This window comes from Capra hircus, chromosome 26 (genome assembly GCF_001704415.2).
Source record: "Capra hircus breed San Clemente chromosome 26, ASM170441v1, whole genome shotgun sequence".
Classification (NCBI taxonomy): domain Eukaryota; kingdom Metazoa; phylum Chordata; class Mammalia; order Artiodactyla; family Bovidae; genus Capra; species Capra hircus.
Genome location: NC_030833.1, coordinates 16160140 through 16175948, shown reverse-complemented (window position 1 = coordinate 16175948; position 15809 = coordinate 16160140). Strand labels below are relative to the sequence as shown.

The following is a 15809-nucleotide window of genomic DNA, read 5'->3' as shown; positions in this document are numbered from 1 at the left end:
TTAGAACCTGTACCTCTTCTACTATTTCAGGATTTACCATACATTCATGTCTGAATTTTTACTGTTTGTTTATGATACATTGTCTTAGAAGTATGATATCAATATTGATACTGTGATATTACTTAATATAATCTTTTTGTTTATATGATTTTTATGAGTCCCTTTAGAGGAAAAGCAAAACAAAAGCAAGTGTGTCCTTGTGTATAACTTTCATAATTTTTATGAAAACATAAATTTATCAGGTTCTCAGTTGTTTTAAATATTATGTTTTGATATTTCAAATTATAGCAATTAGATTTAACCCTTCTTTAGCTTCTGAGTAGAAAAATTGTATCTTACAGTAAAATATATATATATAAAAATATATATAAGTATTTACATCAGTAGGAACAAAATGAAAGGTGATATTTTAACACTTAGAAAAGGGGGATTATCTCATATTTTGTTCTTTCAAAATGATATTTATGATTTAATATGATCACAGAAATAAATGGTAACCATTATTTAGGTGCCATGTAATGATAATATTTACCCTGCAAAGTCCCTAATGAATATTTCAGCCTAAGCCTGTTTTATAAAAAGGTCTGGCTGTTTGCTTAGTGGGAACAGAGGATGATTATCTCTTTGCTTAGACCCAGGAATACTTTGAAGTTATGTTTTTAATTAAGCCAGGCAGAAGACTTCTGAAGGCTTTTAATGTTTGTTTCTAATCTTTATACAGAAAGATTCTGAATTTTAAAAACATTACTTAGCTTATATAACAGAATTATTATTAATGTAATCTATATAGTACCATACTAATTGGTTTGAAGAATTATTTATGTGTATACTTTTCCATTCATATTCTCTTTACCCCTTATAATCTGAGTTTGACCTCAGTCAAATACTTTTAGCTTCTCAAATTATTTATTATGTGAATTAAATTGTACATACTCATCTCTCAAATAATTGTATCAAAATATCTTATCATAAAAACTTTCTGTATAACAAAAATATTATTGTGGACAGATGCTTAGGTGACTACCGATAATTTCTGCCTGCTGGTCTTCACACACTGTTGTATAATCCCCTTTCCTGGAGTATGGGCAGGGCATGTGACTTACTTCTAAGCCAGAAAATTTAGCAAAGATGATGGCTAGCACTTCTATAATTATGTTTAGTGTTTTGTGTGTGTGCGTGGTGTGAGGATTGAATCTAATCTTACATTTTTCCAAATGGTTATCCAGTTGTCTCAAGTACTATGTAAGAGGATGACTATCTTTTTACCCCAGTCATTTAAAACACTGCGTTTATCATACATTAGAATTTTAGTAAATAGTAGCTGTACCTATTTCTGGAATTTCTGTTCTGTACCATTTATCTTTCTATTGATGTACAAATTCCATATTGTTTTAATTATATACATGTTGAGTATATTTTAATGTCTTTTCAGTCTAGGTCCCCTCAAAGCCCTTCCCTTCATTGTTGCTTCTAGCTGTTCTTGTATGTTTATTCCTGCATGTGAACATTAAGATCAACTTTTCTAGCTCCTTTAAAGCTCATTAGAATTTTTCTTAGATCAAATTAACCATTATCTTTGAAATTAACTGCCAGCGTGATGCTCTTGAGATAGCCTAATGAGAAACAAGGAACGTCTTTCAGTTTACTTATATCTGCTCTTGTGTTTTTCCAGCTGAATTTTATGTCTGAAATTTCACTATGTTTCCTTTGCAACTATTTATTTTCTCAGTTGTTTGTAAACACTGGTGATTCTTTAAATGAAATCTGAAATTAAAATGCCAAAAACTGGTGTTTAAACTCAGCTCATATTTTGAAAGTACTTTTAATCATTCAAAATTTTTCAATAACGATTAATATGAAGTCTGTTAGACAACGTTGTTTCTAATTTACTTTTTTGAGTTTGAAAATGTAAAGAGAATGTCATTTTCATATTGAATACCTTCAAGAACTCTGTAAAGCCTTTGAATTTTATTCTTATCAAGGTCGTGTTAATTTCTTATTTCTCTTAAAATTCTAAGTTTGGGTAATGAAAGCCAGCAGAAGTTATTTCCTAAACAGAAACATAGAATTTCATCCTTCTGAGAAAATTTGTGGTTTAGAGAAAATAAAATTTTAAATATTCCTTGTCAAAATTATGTTGAAGGTATACATGTTATAATTATATTGATTATTTTAAAAAATGAATTATTAATAACAAGAATGGAAACTTCATAACTTCCATATTGGAAAATAGGTTTGGGTTGGAGCTTATAAAGTTAACTCATTGATAAATTAAAAAGTATTTGAAATCCCTTGTCGTTTGTCAAAGTTTGTCATGTTAAATTGCTATGGGAACTTGAAAGTCCTCTACTCAATATTTAGGCAATAAGATATGCAAGGAATATCATGCATAAAAATTCAGGGAGTATTATGTTGAATGTTTTCCTATTCTGAAAATGTGACCCAATGGACTGTAGCCCGCCAGGCTCCTCTGTCCATGGCATTCTTATGGCAAGAATACTGGAGTGGGTTGCCATTCCCTTCTCCAGGGGATCTTCCCAACTCAAGGATCAAACCCTGGTCCTTGTGCATTGCAGGCAAATTCTTTACCATCTGAGCCACCAGGGAAGTGCAGTATTGAGCTATCCATTTGCAACAAGTCAAGTTTACTTTTTGTGAGAGAGAAGGAATTATAGCAGTATTGTAAATCAGTCCTTTAGCATATGTATATATTTGATATAAAGTGGTAGGATTTAAGGAGCTAAGTCTAAAGAAAGGAACTATGATATAGGAATAGTATGGATTCTGAAGTGCTTAACCCAGCAGTAATGGCTTTCATCATTTTCTAAAGCTACAAAACTACTATATATCACACATTTTAAAAGTACCTTTTGGAGAAGTCACCTATACCCTGAAGAAAACCTATATGCCAAAGTTTCTTTTTTCCAGAGAATAAAGTTAGTGGTATAAAGGGCTATATAATAATTTTGTAGTTAATGTAGAAAAATATTTACTCTTCACTTCATTTTTTTCCATGGATACAAAATATTAGCATGACTGAAAAATGCATTCAGAATGTAACTGATTATTTACTTTATTATTCTCAAGTGTTTGGACCTTCGTTGATTAAAATATATATGTATTCTTCGGTTCTGATTGACTCTACTAAAACTAAAGACGTTTTTGGAAGAACCTTCTTGCTTTTTAAAATTCTACATATAATTTAATATTGAGGCACTTTATTCAGTTACCCATGTGTATATATTTTATAATAATTAAATTTGGAGGATATTCCAAGAATTAGCATTATGCAAAACCAAGCTATATCTCTTTTAGGCATTAATGTCATTTTAACTGAATTCTGGAAACAGGGATTGGAAAAATACAAACTTCAGAAATTTTCAAAATACTTATGATTTTCTCCTACTGTTGTAGTTAACTATATTTTTGAAGAATTTAACTTAGAATTCTTGAGACTGAATGCTCACCTGTTCTTCCATTTCGTTATAATCTGCTTACAAGACTTCAAAGTTTGAACTCCTGAATTTAATCTTGATGATTTAAAGAAAGCTTTTCTCCATGATACAATTGAGGATGTCTTTTAAAAATACAGATTAATTGGTTTAGAAACTGGGGAAAATATATTAATTTTGATTACCAGAAGTAAGAAAATGATATTATTTATGAATTCCCACACTTTCCCATACAAAATGTCTTTAAATCTTTATCCAGACTTGAAAATTCTTCCTCATGTTGTTCAGGAAGAATACATATCCTCTAAATTCATAATTTTATCCCATCTTCTATATTCCTTTTGTGTGTTTTTTCCACTTATTCTCTCACTCATGTCTGTATATAGGCTTTCTACATCAATTCTTTTGAAGATTTGCTTTTAAAACTTTAATTAATAGTATAGCTTTTAATATGTTTCAATGTAGAGTGTAATTACTTGTTTGCTTGAAGGAAAAACATGAAGCTTTTGAATTTTGTTATTTAATAGTAAATGCATTTTTTGTTTTTCTACAGATGTGACTCTGAAAATCGCTATGTTGGTAATCCACTTAGAGGAACATGTTATTGTAAGTATTTGTGTTTTTTATTTTAGATAATTTGTTTGTTTTATTAGTTTAAGATGATTTTACAGATAATAAAATTCATTTTGAATAACTAATATTATCATTAATAGTTTATCATTTCTATTTTTGAATCTTATAGCTCCATATATTTTGCTAGGGAAGTCAGTGTCTCTTTGCTATATTCTCTAATTATTTAATATTTAGTGCATTTTTTTCCACTCTGAGAAGTAAAACAGCAGTAAATCTTATTTTGAACATGCAACAAAAAACAAAACTTAAGTAACTCAGCTGGATTTTAATGTAATCTTTGTTCATTATGGTTAAATTTTGAACAAATAGAATTCTGTGATAGATTTTTCTGGGAGGCAATTTTTGTTTTACCAAAAAGCAGTACTGATTTTGTACTGAAAGATCCTGTTATTGGGTAGTGACCATATGGCAGATATATGTTTAGCTTTCAAGAAACAAGCAAACGATTTCTCAAATGGTTGTACTATTTTCCATTTCCACCATCAGCGTATGAGAATTTCAGTTCTTCAAAAACTCTCAGCACTTTGTATAGTCTTTTACATTTTAGCCATTCTAAGTGTGGTTTTTCTTTTCTAACTTCATTTTGTGTAACTATGGTAATAACTTTCAAAGGTGAATTTTACAAGATTGTTTTTTAAAACAAGAATAGTTATTGTAAAGTAAAAAAAATAATAAATAAAAATAAAAGGGGAAAAAAAGAATAGTTAAACAGTATGAAGTGAACTTCAAAGATTAACTAAATTCAATTGAGATCTCTGGATCTGGCGGTTTTTTAATTGGTAGATTCTTTGTTGTTGTTCATCTTCTTTTCCCCCATTTATAAATGTGGGCTTTTGGGTTTATTCATTGTTTCCACGGATTTTGTTTTCTAGTTCATCTGTTTTAGGTTTTGTCCTTAGTGATGTCCTTCTCTTTTATAGTTTGTAATTGTTGTTTTTGCCTCCATTTGATTTGTTTGCTTTTTTTAAAATATATGTAATTTTTTAATGTTTAAATTTATTTATTTTAATTGGAGGCTAATTACTTTATTGTATTGGTTCTGCCACACATCAACATGAATCCGCAACGGGCGTACACGTGTTCCCCACCCTGGACCCCCCTCCCTCCTCCCTCCCCGTACCATCCCTCCGGGTCATCCCAGTGCACCAGCCCCAAGGATCCTGTATCAAACCTGGACTGACGATTTGTTTCTTATATGACGTTATTATAACATGTTTCCATGCCATTCTCCCAAATCTCCCACCCTCTCCCTCTCCCACAGAGTCCAAAAGTCCATTCTATACATCTGTGTCTCTTTTGCTCTCTCGCATACAGGGTTAACATTACCATCTTTCTAAAATTCCATATATGTGTTAGTATACTGTATTGGTGTTTTTCTTTTTGGTTTATTTCACTCTGTGTAATGGGCTCCAGTTTCATCCACCTCGTTAGAACTGATTCAAATGTGTTCTTTTTAATGGCTGAGTAATACTCCATTGTGTATATGTACCACAGCTTTCTTATCCATTCATCTGCTGATGGACATCTAGGTTGTTTCCATGTCCTGTCTATTATAAACAGTGCTGCGATGAACATTGGGGTACATGTGTCTCTTTCAATTCTGGTTTCCTCAGTGTGTATGCCCAGCAGTGGGATTGGTGGGTCATATGGCAGTTCTAGTTCCAGTTTTTTAAGGAATCTCCACACTGTTCTCCATAGTGGCTGTACTAGTTTGCATTCCCACCAACAGTGTAAGAGGGTTCCCTTTTCTCCACACCCTCTCCAGCATTTATTGCTTGTAGACTTTTGGATAGCAGCCATTCTGACTGGCATGAAATGGTACCTCATGGTGGTTTTGATTTGCATTTCTCTGATAATGAGTGATGTTGAGCATCTTTTCATGTGTTTGTTAGCCATCTGTATGTCTTCTTTGGAGAAATGTCTGTTTAGTTCTTTGGCCCATTTTTTGATTAGGTTGTTTATTTTTCTGGAGTTGAGCTGCAGGAGTTGTTTGTATATTTTTGAGATTAGTTGTTTGTCAGTTGTTTCATTTGCTATTATTTTCTCCCATTCTGAAGGCTGTCTTTTCACCTTGTTTATAGTTTCCTTTGTTGTGCAGAAGCTTTTAATTTTAATTAGGTCCCATTTGTTTATTTTTGCTTTTATTTCCAATAGTCTGGGAGGTGGGTCTTAGAGGATCCTGCTGTGATTTATGTCGGAGAGTGTTTTGCCTGTTTTCCTCTAAAAGTTTATAGTTTCTGGTCTTACGTTTAGATCTTTAATCCATTTTGAGTTTATTTTTGTGTATCTTGTTAGAAAGTGTTCTAGTTTCATTCGTTTACAAGTAGTTGACCAGTTTTTAAGTTTGCTTTTTAGTATTATTTTCTGTATAGTTTGTGGTTCAGTTTTAACTTCTTTTTGAAATTTTTAAGAATTTTCTTGATTTCAATTAAGTAAATCTTACTAAAACCCATGTTTTAATTATTTTTTATAGTTTTATTGAGAATGTAACATAAGAATCCCCCAATTTAGTAAGATATTTCTGTAGTCTATGGGACATTTGACAGTGTTTGTAGAGGTTTTTACGTATCACAAGTAGGCATGGGGTGTGGAGCCTGTGGACTACTAGTGGGTAGAGGTTACTATTGGTACATGTCCTACATTACACATGAGAGCTCCTTAGAACCAAGATTCATCTGACTCAAATTTCAACACCATGAGGGTTGAGAAACCCTGATTTAGAGGTTTCATCAGATTCAGATATGGTTTTGGAGGGAATACTTTCACAGGTGGTTTTGTGTTCTACATGTAACTGAAACACATAATGCTGCAAGTCTCTTTTTTGTTCTTAGCGGACACTGATGCTCAATGTTAGATTGCAGCTGATTTAGGGGTTATAAACTGGTATTCTTACTCCTTTATTTCTTGATTGGAAAACTTTTGTGAAAAGAAATTTCCTTGAACGAGGCATTTGCTTATTTATTGCTACAGGCACATAGGAAGGGCATGATAAATTTTTAATATATTCAAAAAAATATCTGTTTTCAAAATAAAGAATACTTTGCTTAATAAGGTTACAGCTCGGTTTGCTGTGTTTATATCATAAACTTATGGACACATGCATATTTAATATGTTTCAGTCTGCTTGCAATTATTGTCCTTACTGATGTTCACATTGTCTATTTTCTATTTGTTTTAATTTATCCTCCTTCTCTGTATTTTCCACATGAATTTTATTTACTTCTCTCAAACATCCTGGATTTTATGGGGACATATTTTTGTCTGACTTTTTAAAATTAGAAATTCCTGTTTGATTCTTCTTAAATTTTAGTGTTTATTTTATCCCCAGTGAGTAATTTAGTTATAATTATGGACACAAATAAATTACATTCCATTTTTTAGAAATAATGAATACATTCATTTAAGCCTTTTATATTTAAGACTAAGATGATTTTTCTTTAGATCAGTGCTATCCAAATTAACCTAGTGTAAGCCATATGTAGAATTAAAATTTTTCTACTAGCTATATCTCAAATATTAAACAGGTGAAGTTAATTTTGATAATATATTTTATTTAATTCAAAATATCTAAAACATATCATAGTATAAAAAATCATCAATGGCCTATTTCTATTTTTTATTTTTTCCAAGTGTTTGAATACAGGTTTTATACTATACTAATGCCAATCTCAATTCATATTAGTCACATTTTAATTACTCAAGACACGTGTAACTTAGTGACTACCATATTGGAAGCTCATCTTTTATATAGGACTCTCACTGTTTCTTTACAATGTTATAGGAATAGTCATAAAGCACTAGGTGGCAGTCTTGTCACTCATTATGAGACCTTAAAAGACTAATAACATTTAAAAGAAACGGTGTTTTTTAAAAAAGAGAAAAAAGATCAGTAGTTCTTGTAATAGTGTTAATGGAAACTATCCTGATTTTAAGGACTGGAGTGAAATTTAATGTGCAGGTCCACACTGTAACTTGAAGCAATTGATCGCGATGTGGTGTTAATTTAATTGAAACTAATACTATAACACTTATATCCTCTAGACAGTCTTAGTAGTTTTTAAAAAATCAGTTTAAACCCCCAAATCAAATGTATTTGATAGCTATCATGTATCACATATGAGAAAAAAGTATCTATCAATGATGTCAAATTTGATTGATCCCTGTAAACATTGAAGGACTTAATTATTCTTGGCAAATATGAAAAGTCGTAGCTACGAAGTAGTATAATTTCTTTTTTTCTTAAATGCATTTTGAAAAATTTTTATAGCAATTATAGTGAAGAAAGCCATAAACACAAGATGAAAGACTGGACTGTGAAGATGTTATAGAGGATATAGTTCCATGAGTAGAATCAGAGTACAAAAAGCCACTTACTGAAATCATCTACTTTATGCTTCTACTATATGTACTGTTCAAACTGCTGATTGTATTTCAGTATATTTCCAAGTCATCTAATATATTTTTGTCACCTTTTTCTCTGAAAAAATAGCTGTTTTGCTTTGATTTTCTCCTATTGCTTTTTAGAGTTCAGTGTGCAATTTTGTGATGAAAATAATACACTTCCCTCTTTTAAGAGTAAGAATTTTAGTTACTAGTTTTATATTCCATTCTCACCTCTACCACTGATCACATCTTGCCTTCGTTCATATTACTAAAAATTAAAATATTTATGCATTTATCTCCCTGTAAAACCTCTCAGTTACTGATTTATTTAATTGATGTTTATGTCTTGACTGAAAGACATTATTTATAAGTGTATTACTTATTGGATTTGATTTTTTCTTTTGTTTCATAAATGAGAGATAATATTTCTAGTGTGTATTGTGGTGTTTCTAGTGTTTTTTATAGCTATAAATTAATAAATATCAGCCTCAATTTAATTACTTAAAATTCTATGTCATGTAAAATAGTGAAAACAATTAAAACTTGAATTAACCTTACGTTTAGTGTAACTATTCTGTGTTTTGTTTTAAAACAGAATAAAAAATTTCTCCTCTTTTAAATGAAATATGTTGTACTTTAATGGTTTATGTGACTTTTTAAATGATAAATGTAAATAGCAATTTAAATAGGATCTGCCTGGTACATCTGCAAATAGAGCAGAAATGACCTTGAGTGACACAAAGAATCTAAATTTTTATATTTCACAAATTGAAGAATGATGGATTGAAGACCGATCTGGCAAAACATAAATGAGCCACATGGTTGACATTTTAATCTTATTCTTTGATTCATGTGTTTTTATTTAATTTCCTGAAGCTTATACGCCAGTGTTTTTAAATGTGTATCTTAGAATTATTGAATATCTTAGCATATTCCAAAATGAAGGACGACACAGCACAATTATGAGAAAGTGAAAAAAGCTGAGAGAAAAAAGTTGCTATTAACTTAGAAAAGAGATGAAAATTTATTTGATTGTATATTTATAAAGATGTGTTATATTATTCTGGTTGGAAGCAAAAATGTCTGAAAACCTCCCCCCAGGGCTCCCAAGCGGATCTGTGCTGAGTGTGTGCTCTGTAAAGGTGCCCACTGTGAGGGAGCGCAACAGCTGTTTGCCCCTACTTACTTTTCTTGCTAAGCGATGAAATGTTTTGCAGGGCCTTATAAGTCTTGAGCAACGGTTGATAGCTCCTTATTTGTATGAAGATGCTGAATGTGCTTTTCTGATGCCGAATGCATGCTTTTCTAAATAAATTATGTCCTGAGAATGGTTTCACATAAAAGAGGTAATAGCATGTCTCGTATTCCTATTGTGAACAACTATTTTTCACAGATATATAGCTCATTGTTTTGGATCATTTATTAAATAAAACTGGAAAACCATCTGATTTTAAAATAACGATAAACTAGTTAAACTTTGTTGAGCACTTACTGTGCCAGGTTATTCTAAGCTTTGTCCATTTATTAGCTTATTAAATCCTCAAATGAGAAGGGTATGCTTATTATCACCTTTTTTTTTCCTTTTGTGGAAACATAGGCAGAGAAAAGTTGATTCATTTATATAAGATCACAGGGTGAGGAAATGTCAAATCCAGTTTTAATCCAGGCAGCCTGGGTCTACAGCCACTTCTGGGTCTCTATCACCCACTGTCAACTATAGGTGATAAAACTATTTCTAGTAAAATTCATGATATATTTAACCTGAGTTGTTTTTATATAAATATATATGTATATATATGTACATATATAAATAAAATTAAAATGTCATGGTAAAGAAAATGAAAACAAGACCTAAATAATTAAAAAAATTTAAACTGTTTTCTCAAATGATATCTTCATATGAAAATATACTTACCAAAATTGATATATAAATTTTATATAGTTTTAATTAGAATTCATTCAGTTTAATTTTTTGAAATATATGCATTGGAGTAAGTTATCATTAAATTTATTTTAAATGATATACTTTTAGAATATTCAGTAAAATTATAAAAAGGAAAAATGGTGAGAAATTCCCACCTGGCAGATATCCAGACATATGGTAACTCTAATTGTACTGGTTCCTGTTTGGTATAGGAATCAAATTAATAAGACAGAGTTCAGAATTAGATTCCTGAACATTTGGAAATTTCTATGACAGTCATTTATTTTTATAGAAGTTCTTAATGACTTAATCTGCTTGTTCTAAGATATCCCAGACTTTATCTTAGATCATGGCTTTTGGATTGACTATTTTTCTGCCTCAAATACTCCATCTCTATTACTCTACTCTTACCTAAAACAGACTTGCTCAGGGATTATGAGAACCTTTTTTTTTCCATCCTAACACTTATACTGAAATGAAGTTATATCTCACTTATTTGTTTACCTGAATGTGGGTTTTCTTCACTCACTAGAAAGAAAATCTGTGAGCCCAGGACTTTCTCTTGTTAGAACCATACTTATAATAGAAAAGCCTGTGGCTCCTAGGAAAGCTTTCAGTAAATATACTAGGAGTACACATGTAAGCTATTAATAAATAAATGAATACACATATATTGTTGCTGTGTGGGCACGTTTTTTAACTGATGGGGTGTTTGACCAAAATTTTTGGAAATCATGTTATAGGTTATCAAGTACAAGTTGCTTTACATTATTGTTTAAATTAATTTATGTAAAGGGGTACAGTGCATCATTGAAAAGCTTTAAGCACCAGGTATTCATTTAAATAAAAATGAGTTTCAATCTTTGTTTTTCTAGTTAACCTGTGGAGCATTTGCAGCCAATACAGTTTGAGCGGTTTTCCATGTATCATTGCAGAAAGCTTAGCTACTTGGAGATAGTATGAAGCAAAGGGAGGTGGCTTCTGAAGAGATTATGGTATATTATATGAATACTTGTAAATTAGAATTACCGACATGTAGACATTGGTGATCATGGTTCATCTTCTGTTATTCATTGAGGAAAAAGTAAGACTCAGTGGGTTGAAGTATGTATCTTAGGCCTCACAATGAGTCAGTGTGTGGATAATAGCAAGGGTTCTGTATTTTTTACTGTGATACTGTACCTAGCAAATGTTCAGCTTTTAAAGTTCGTAAACAACAGATTTTGCCTTTGCAGTTATTCTAAATGTTTCGAGCTTAGTAGAAATTCTTAATTAATAATTGTAAGCATGGATAGTACTGTTCAGCATGCAAAGAAATGTTAGTATTTATTGAGTATTTATTACATGCAAAGCAATTTATTATTATTTCATTTAATATGCACAAGGATGACATCTTTTTTCTCCTTAATTTTTACTTACTCAAGAATTACACTAATAGAGCTTGGAGAGACTGTCAGTTATTGGAATTAACTCACTTTTCTTTATTCATTCAATGTATATTTATTGACTAACTACTCTGGGGATTGACTAACTACTTGTGTTCTGCTCCATTGAAGCTGATAAAGCAGTAGGAAAGACAGATATTAAACTTGTCATACAATTACCTAGATATGATGATCATAAGACCTCTGAGTAAGAATTATAGATGCTTTGGGAATAGATTACAAGAGAGCCTGACCTAATTCGTGGACCAAGGGGTAGAAGTGGGTGAAGCAAGAGAATGAGGAAGCGATGATGTGACTTGGTAGTGGAGTGGTGATGGTGTGACGATGGGAAGAAGTGGAATCAGTGGCGGCAGTATCCGCAAAGGCCAGTGGTTGGAAAGATCATGGCGCATGAGATTCTGCCACCTTAACACAGAGAAGTAGGAGAAGGAATCAGGGGATGAGGTATGTGAGATATGCAGGATCAGATCAAGCAGAGCTTTATAGAGCATACAGGCTTTATAGAGCATTTGGTCTTCATCTTAAGAAAAATGAGAAGCCATTGAAGGATATTAAGAGGAGAGTAAAATGTTAACTTTTAATTTTAATATAATCAGGCTGCTTGCAGTGAGTCAAATAGCTTGGTGAGGGCAATAGAGCATCAGAGCTCGTTTTAGTTCATTTTCTGAGGCATTGTTCCCATAGTTACTTTTTAATTATGAGTGATACGTTTAGACTATAAGTATACCTGACCTTATATTTACTTAAGTTTTATCGTTTACTGAACAGTTGTCTAAGTTGGCACATACATGTTCTTATACATAGTTTGGTTCATTCGCTTAGTTGTGTCCAACTCTTTGCAAAACCATGGACTGCAGCTCACCAGGCTTCCCTGTCCATCACCAACTCCCAGAGCTTACTCAAACTCATGTCCATCAAGTGGGTGATGCTGTCCAACCATCTCATCCTCTGTCATCCCCTTCTCCTCCTGCCTTCAATCTTTCCTAACATTTCCAGTGAGGGTCTTTTCCAGTGAGTTGGTTCCTTGCATCAGGTGGCCAAAGTATTGGAGTTTCCGCTTTAGCATCAGTCCTTCCAGTGAATATTCAGGACTCATTTCCTTTAGGATTGACTGGTTTGATCTGCTTGCAGTCCAAGGGACTCTCAAGAGTCTTCTTCAACACCACAGTTCAAAAGCATAAATTCTTCAGCACTCAGCTTTCTTTATAGTTCAGCTCTCACATCCATACATGACTATTGGAAAAGCCATACCTTTGACTAGACAGACCTTTGTTGGCAAAGTAACGTCTCTGCTTTTTAATATGCTGTCTAAGTTGGTCATAGCTTTTCTTCCAAGGAGCAAGGGTCTTTTAATTTCATGGCTACAGTCACCATTTGCAGTGATTTTGTACATATACATGTACTTATACATGTGTTTACATATCAATGATATGTACTTTCACATATTCCATTGTTTAAAACATACTAGGATTCTCAATGTTGTTGTCCTCAAAGTCTATATATATCCTCTTCACACTCCTCAGGATGGTTAAATACATAACCATTAGCTCATATATTTAAAAACAAATGTATTAGTATATTGGCTACCCTTGTGTCTCAAATGGTAAAGAAACTGCCTGCAGTATAGGAGTCCCAGGTTCCATCTCTGGGTAAGGAAGATCACCTAGAGAGGGAATGGCTACTCACTCCAGTATTCTTGCCTGGAGATTCCCATGGACAGAAGAGTCTGGTGGGCTACAGTCCATCGAGTCTCAGAGAGTCCGACGTGATTGAGCAACTCTGAAATTGATTTTTGAAATCTTGTAGAATTCATTCAGCCCCAGTACAATGAATATTGAAAGTGAAATAATACTTACTGAATGCCTTGATTTTATGAGACAATGGCACTAGTACATACTAACAAAATTATGTTTAACCCACAGAGTGGTCTTATGAAGTAGATGGTATTATCTTCATTGTACCACTGAATCTCACTGAGAAAATTAACCAGCATACTATAACCCAGTTGGTAAATGGGAGATTACAATTAAGATCTCCTTAAATACTGTGCATAATGCTGAGTTAAAAGTAAAATACAATATTAAATCATAAAAGAGCAAATCATTAAACCTTCGTTCCTTTCTCAAAAAATTCAAATTAAGAATTTCTGAAATTTGTCTGAACAGTGCATTTATACATCATATGCAAATTGGTTGATTTCATTTGCGATCCTGACATGTTTTCCTTTAGACCTCAGATATATAGATATTTCCAGTATCTTTGCTGAGTTTTATCACTGGTTGCTATTTTCTTAAAAAAACATTATTTTATATAGCTTTTGATAAAAGAATAATGCCGGGGTCCAGCTCCGGTGGATCCAGGGAATTCGAAGGTGGGGACGGCGTCGGCGTCCTTGGAAAAATACATATTTAATTACAGATATATAGAGAGATAAGAAACGGATAGTGTAGTAGGAAAATTAGTGGAGAAAAAGAGGCCAAATAACTTGGTTTACGTGGAATAGCATCCATGCTCCAGATGGGAATTCAGCCAGAAAAACGAGGAGCAAGAAAGAATGACATGGGGGTATCAGTCTTTCCGAAAACTGATCCGATTTCTTTATTTTGGGGTTTGCTTATATATCTTTTGTTACACATAGGGATGAATACAGAGTCACATGGGGGTCAGCAGTCCTGACCTTTATCAAAATCAGGTGCTTCACCTAAATGTATAAAAAAAAGGTGTTAGGAATATTACATCATCTTCTGGCCATGAGGCCTGCTGACATTTTATGATCCTTTCTTTCTGATAACCAAAAAACTTATTATTTCCAAGGGTGTTTTTTCTTAAACTAGGCACCACCCTCCAAATAAAGTTGCATTCCTATAGGGTGAGGGTGTAGTGAGTTACAATCAAGAAAGGAATTTATTTAACCCAAGGTTAACATGATTAATCTTAAAGGTTAATACTTATTTCTCCTAAATGCTAGTTATATTCATTATACAGGGCAGGGAACATGGAGATTTAGCAGCAAACATCAGCCCAACAAATGAAAATCCTTTCACCAATGTTCCCCTTAAGATCTATTTAGTCTTAAGATAGTGATAAAGTTACATTTTTACATAGCAAGGACACAGTGATTTATAACAAAGTACAGTGATCTATTACAAAAGAGAAAATTCATTAACTCAAAAAGTCTAGTATTGCTAACCTTAAAAACTACTGTATTTCCTTCTCTATATTCCAAATACATTGATTAATATATTCCCAGGTGCCTAAGGATATGGAGGCCTGGCGGCAATCATTGACTCAACAATGAGAAAAGCCCTATGCTAATTAAGACTTTCAAAATACTCCAAAACTCTCTGTGCTGTTTATGGTTGAGAGGTAGTAAGCAATCATGTGCGTAGTGGCAGGAGTATGTATAATCCTGTCACACAAGCTAGCATGTCAGCAGAGAGGTTTGACCTGAAACACCCTTGTCACACCCAGGGCAGGGAATTAGCAACAATTATTGGCACAACAAATGAAAAACCCTTCACCAATATAATTCCTAACCAGCCCACTATACTAATAATTTCCAACTCCCCAAAAGAATTTGCCTTTAGTAAGTCTAAAACATCTCATGCCTCTCAGATTGGGAGGCTGTAAACAATCACATGTGGCCAGACGAACCTATACAGGTGGGCTAGATAACCTTCAGAGGAGTCTGAAACACGCTTGTCACGCCCAGGAATTTTTATTGCCTTGGAGCTGCACATTTACTCCTTTCCAGAGAGAAGCGGTTATGGGGGAGAGCTCCCCGTAAAGTCAGAGGTGTAGATGAGAGCATAAAACAGACTCTGGTTTTGGGGTAGATGCTCGGGAACAGGGGGTTTCCTGAGGCTTGATCACACCTTTGCGTATGCCAGGCTTCCTTCCTCATGACCTTTGCCGTGGGTGGAGTTCCTCACGCTGGCCCTCGGGAAGTCATCACCCCCAATATAGCATGTA

At 33.0% G+C, this 15809-nt stretch overlaps 1 protein-coding gene across 1 annotated transcript in view; it reads left to right on the top strand.

Annotated features, from left to right (window-relative positions):
• The window catches only part of ATRNL1 (attractin like 1), an 808908-nt gene that overhangs the window by 265565 nt on the left and 527534 nt on the right, over positions 1 to 15809 (top strand). The window contains exon 21 of the mRNA XM_018041487.1: positions 4006 to 4058. Within this exon, the coding sequence (XP_017896976.1) occupies positions 4006 to 4058 (53 nt within the window). The remainder of the gene's footprint in view (positions 1 to 4005; positions 4059 to 15809) is intronic.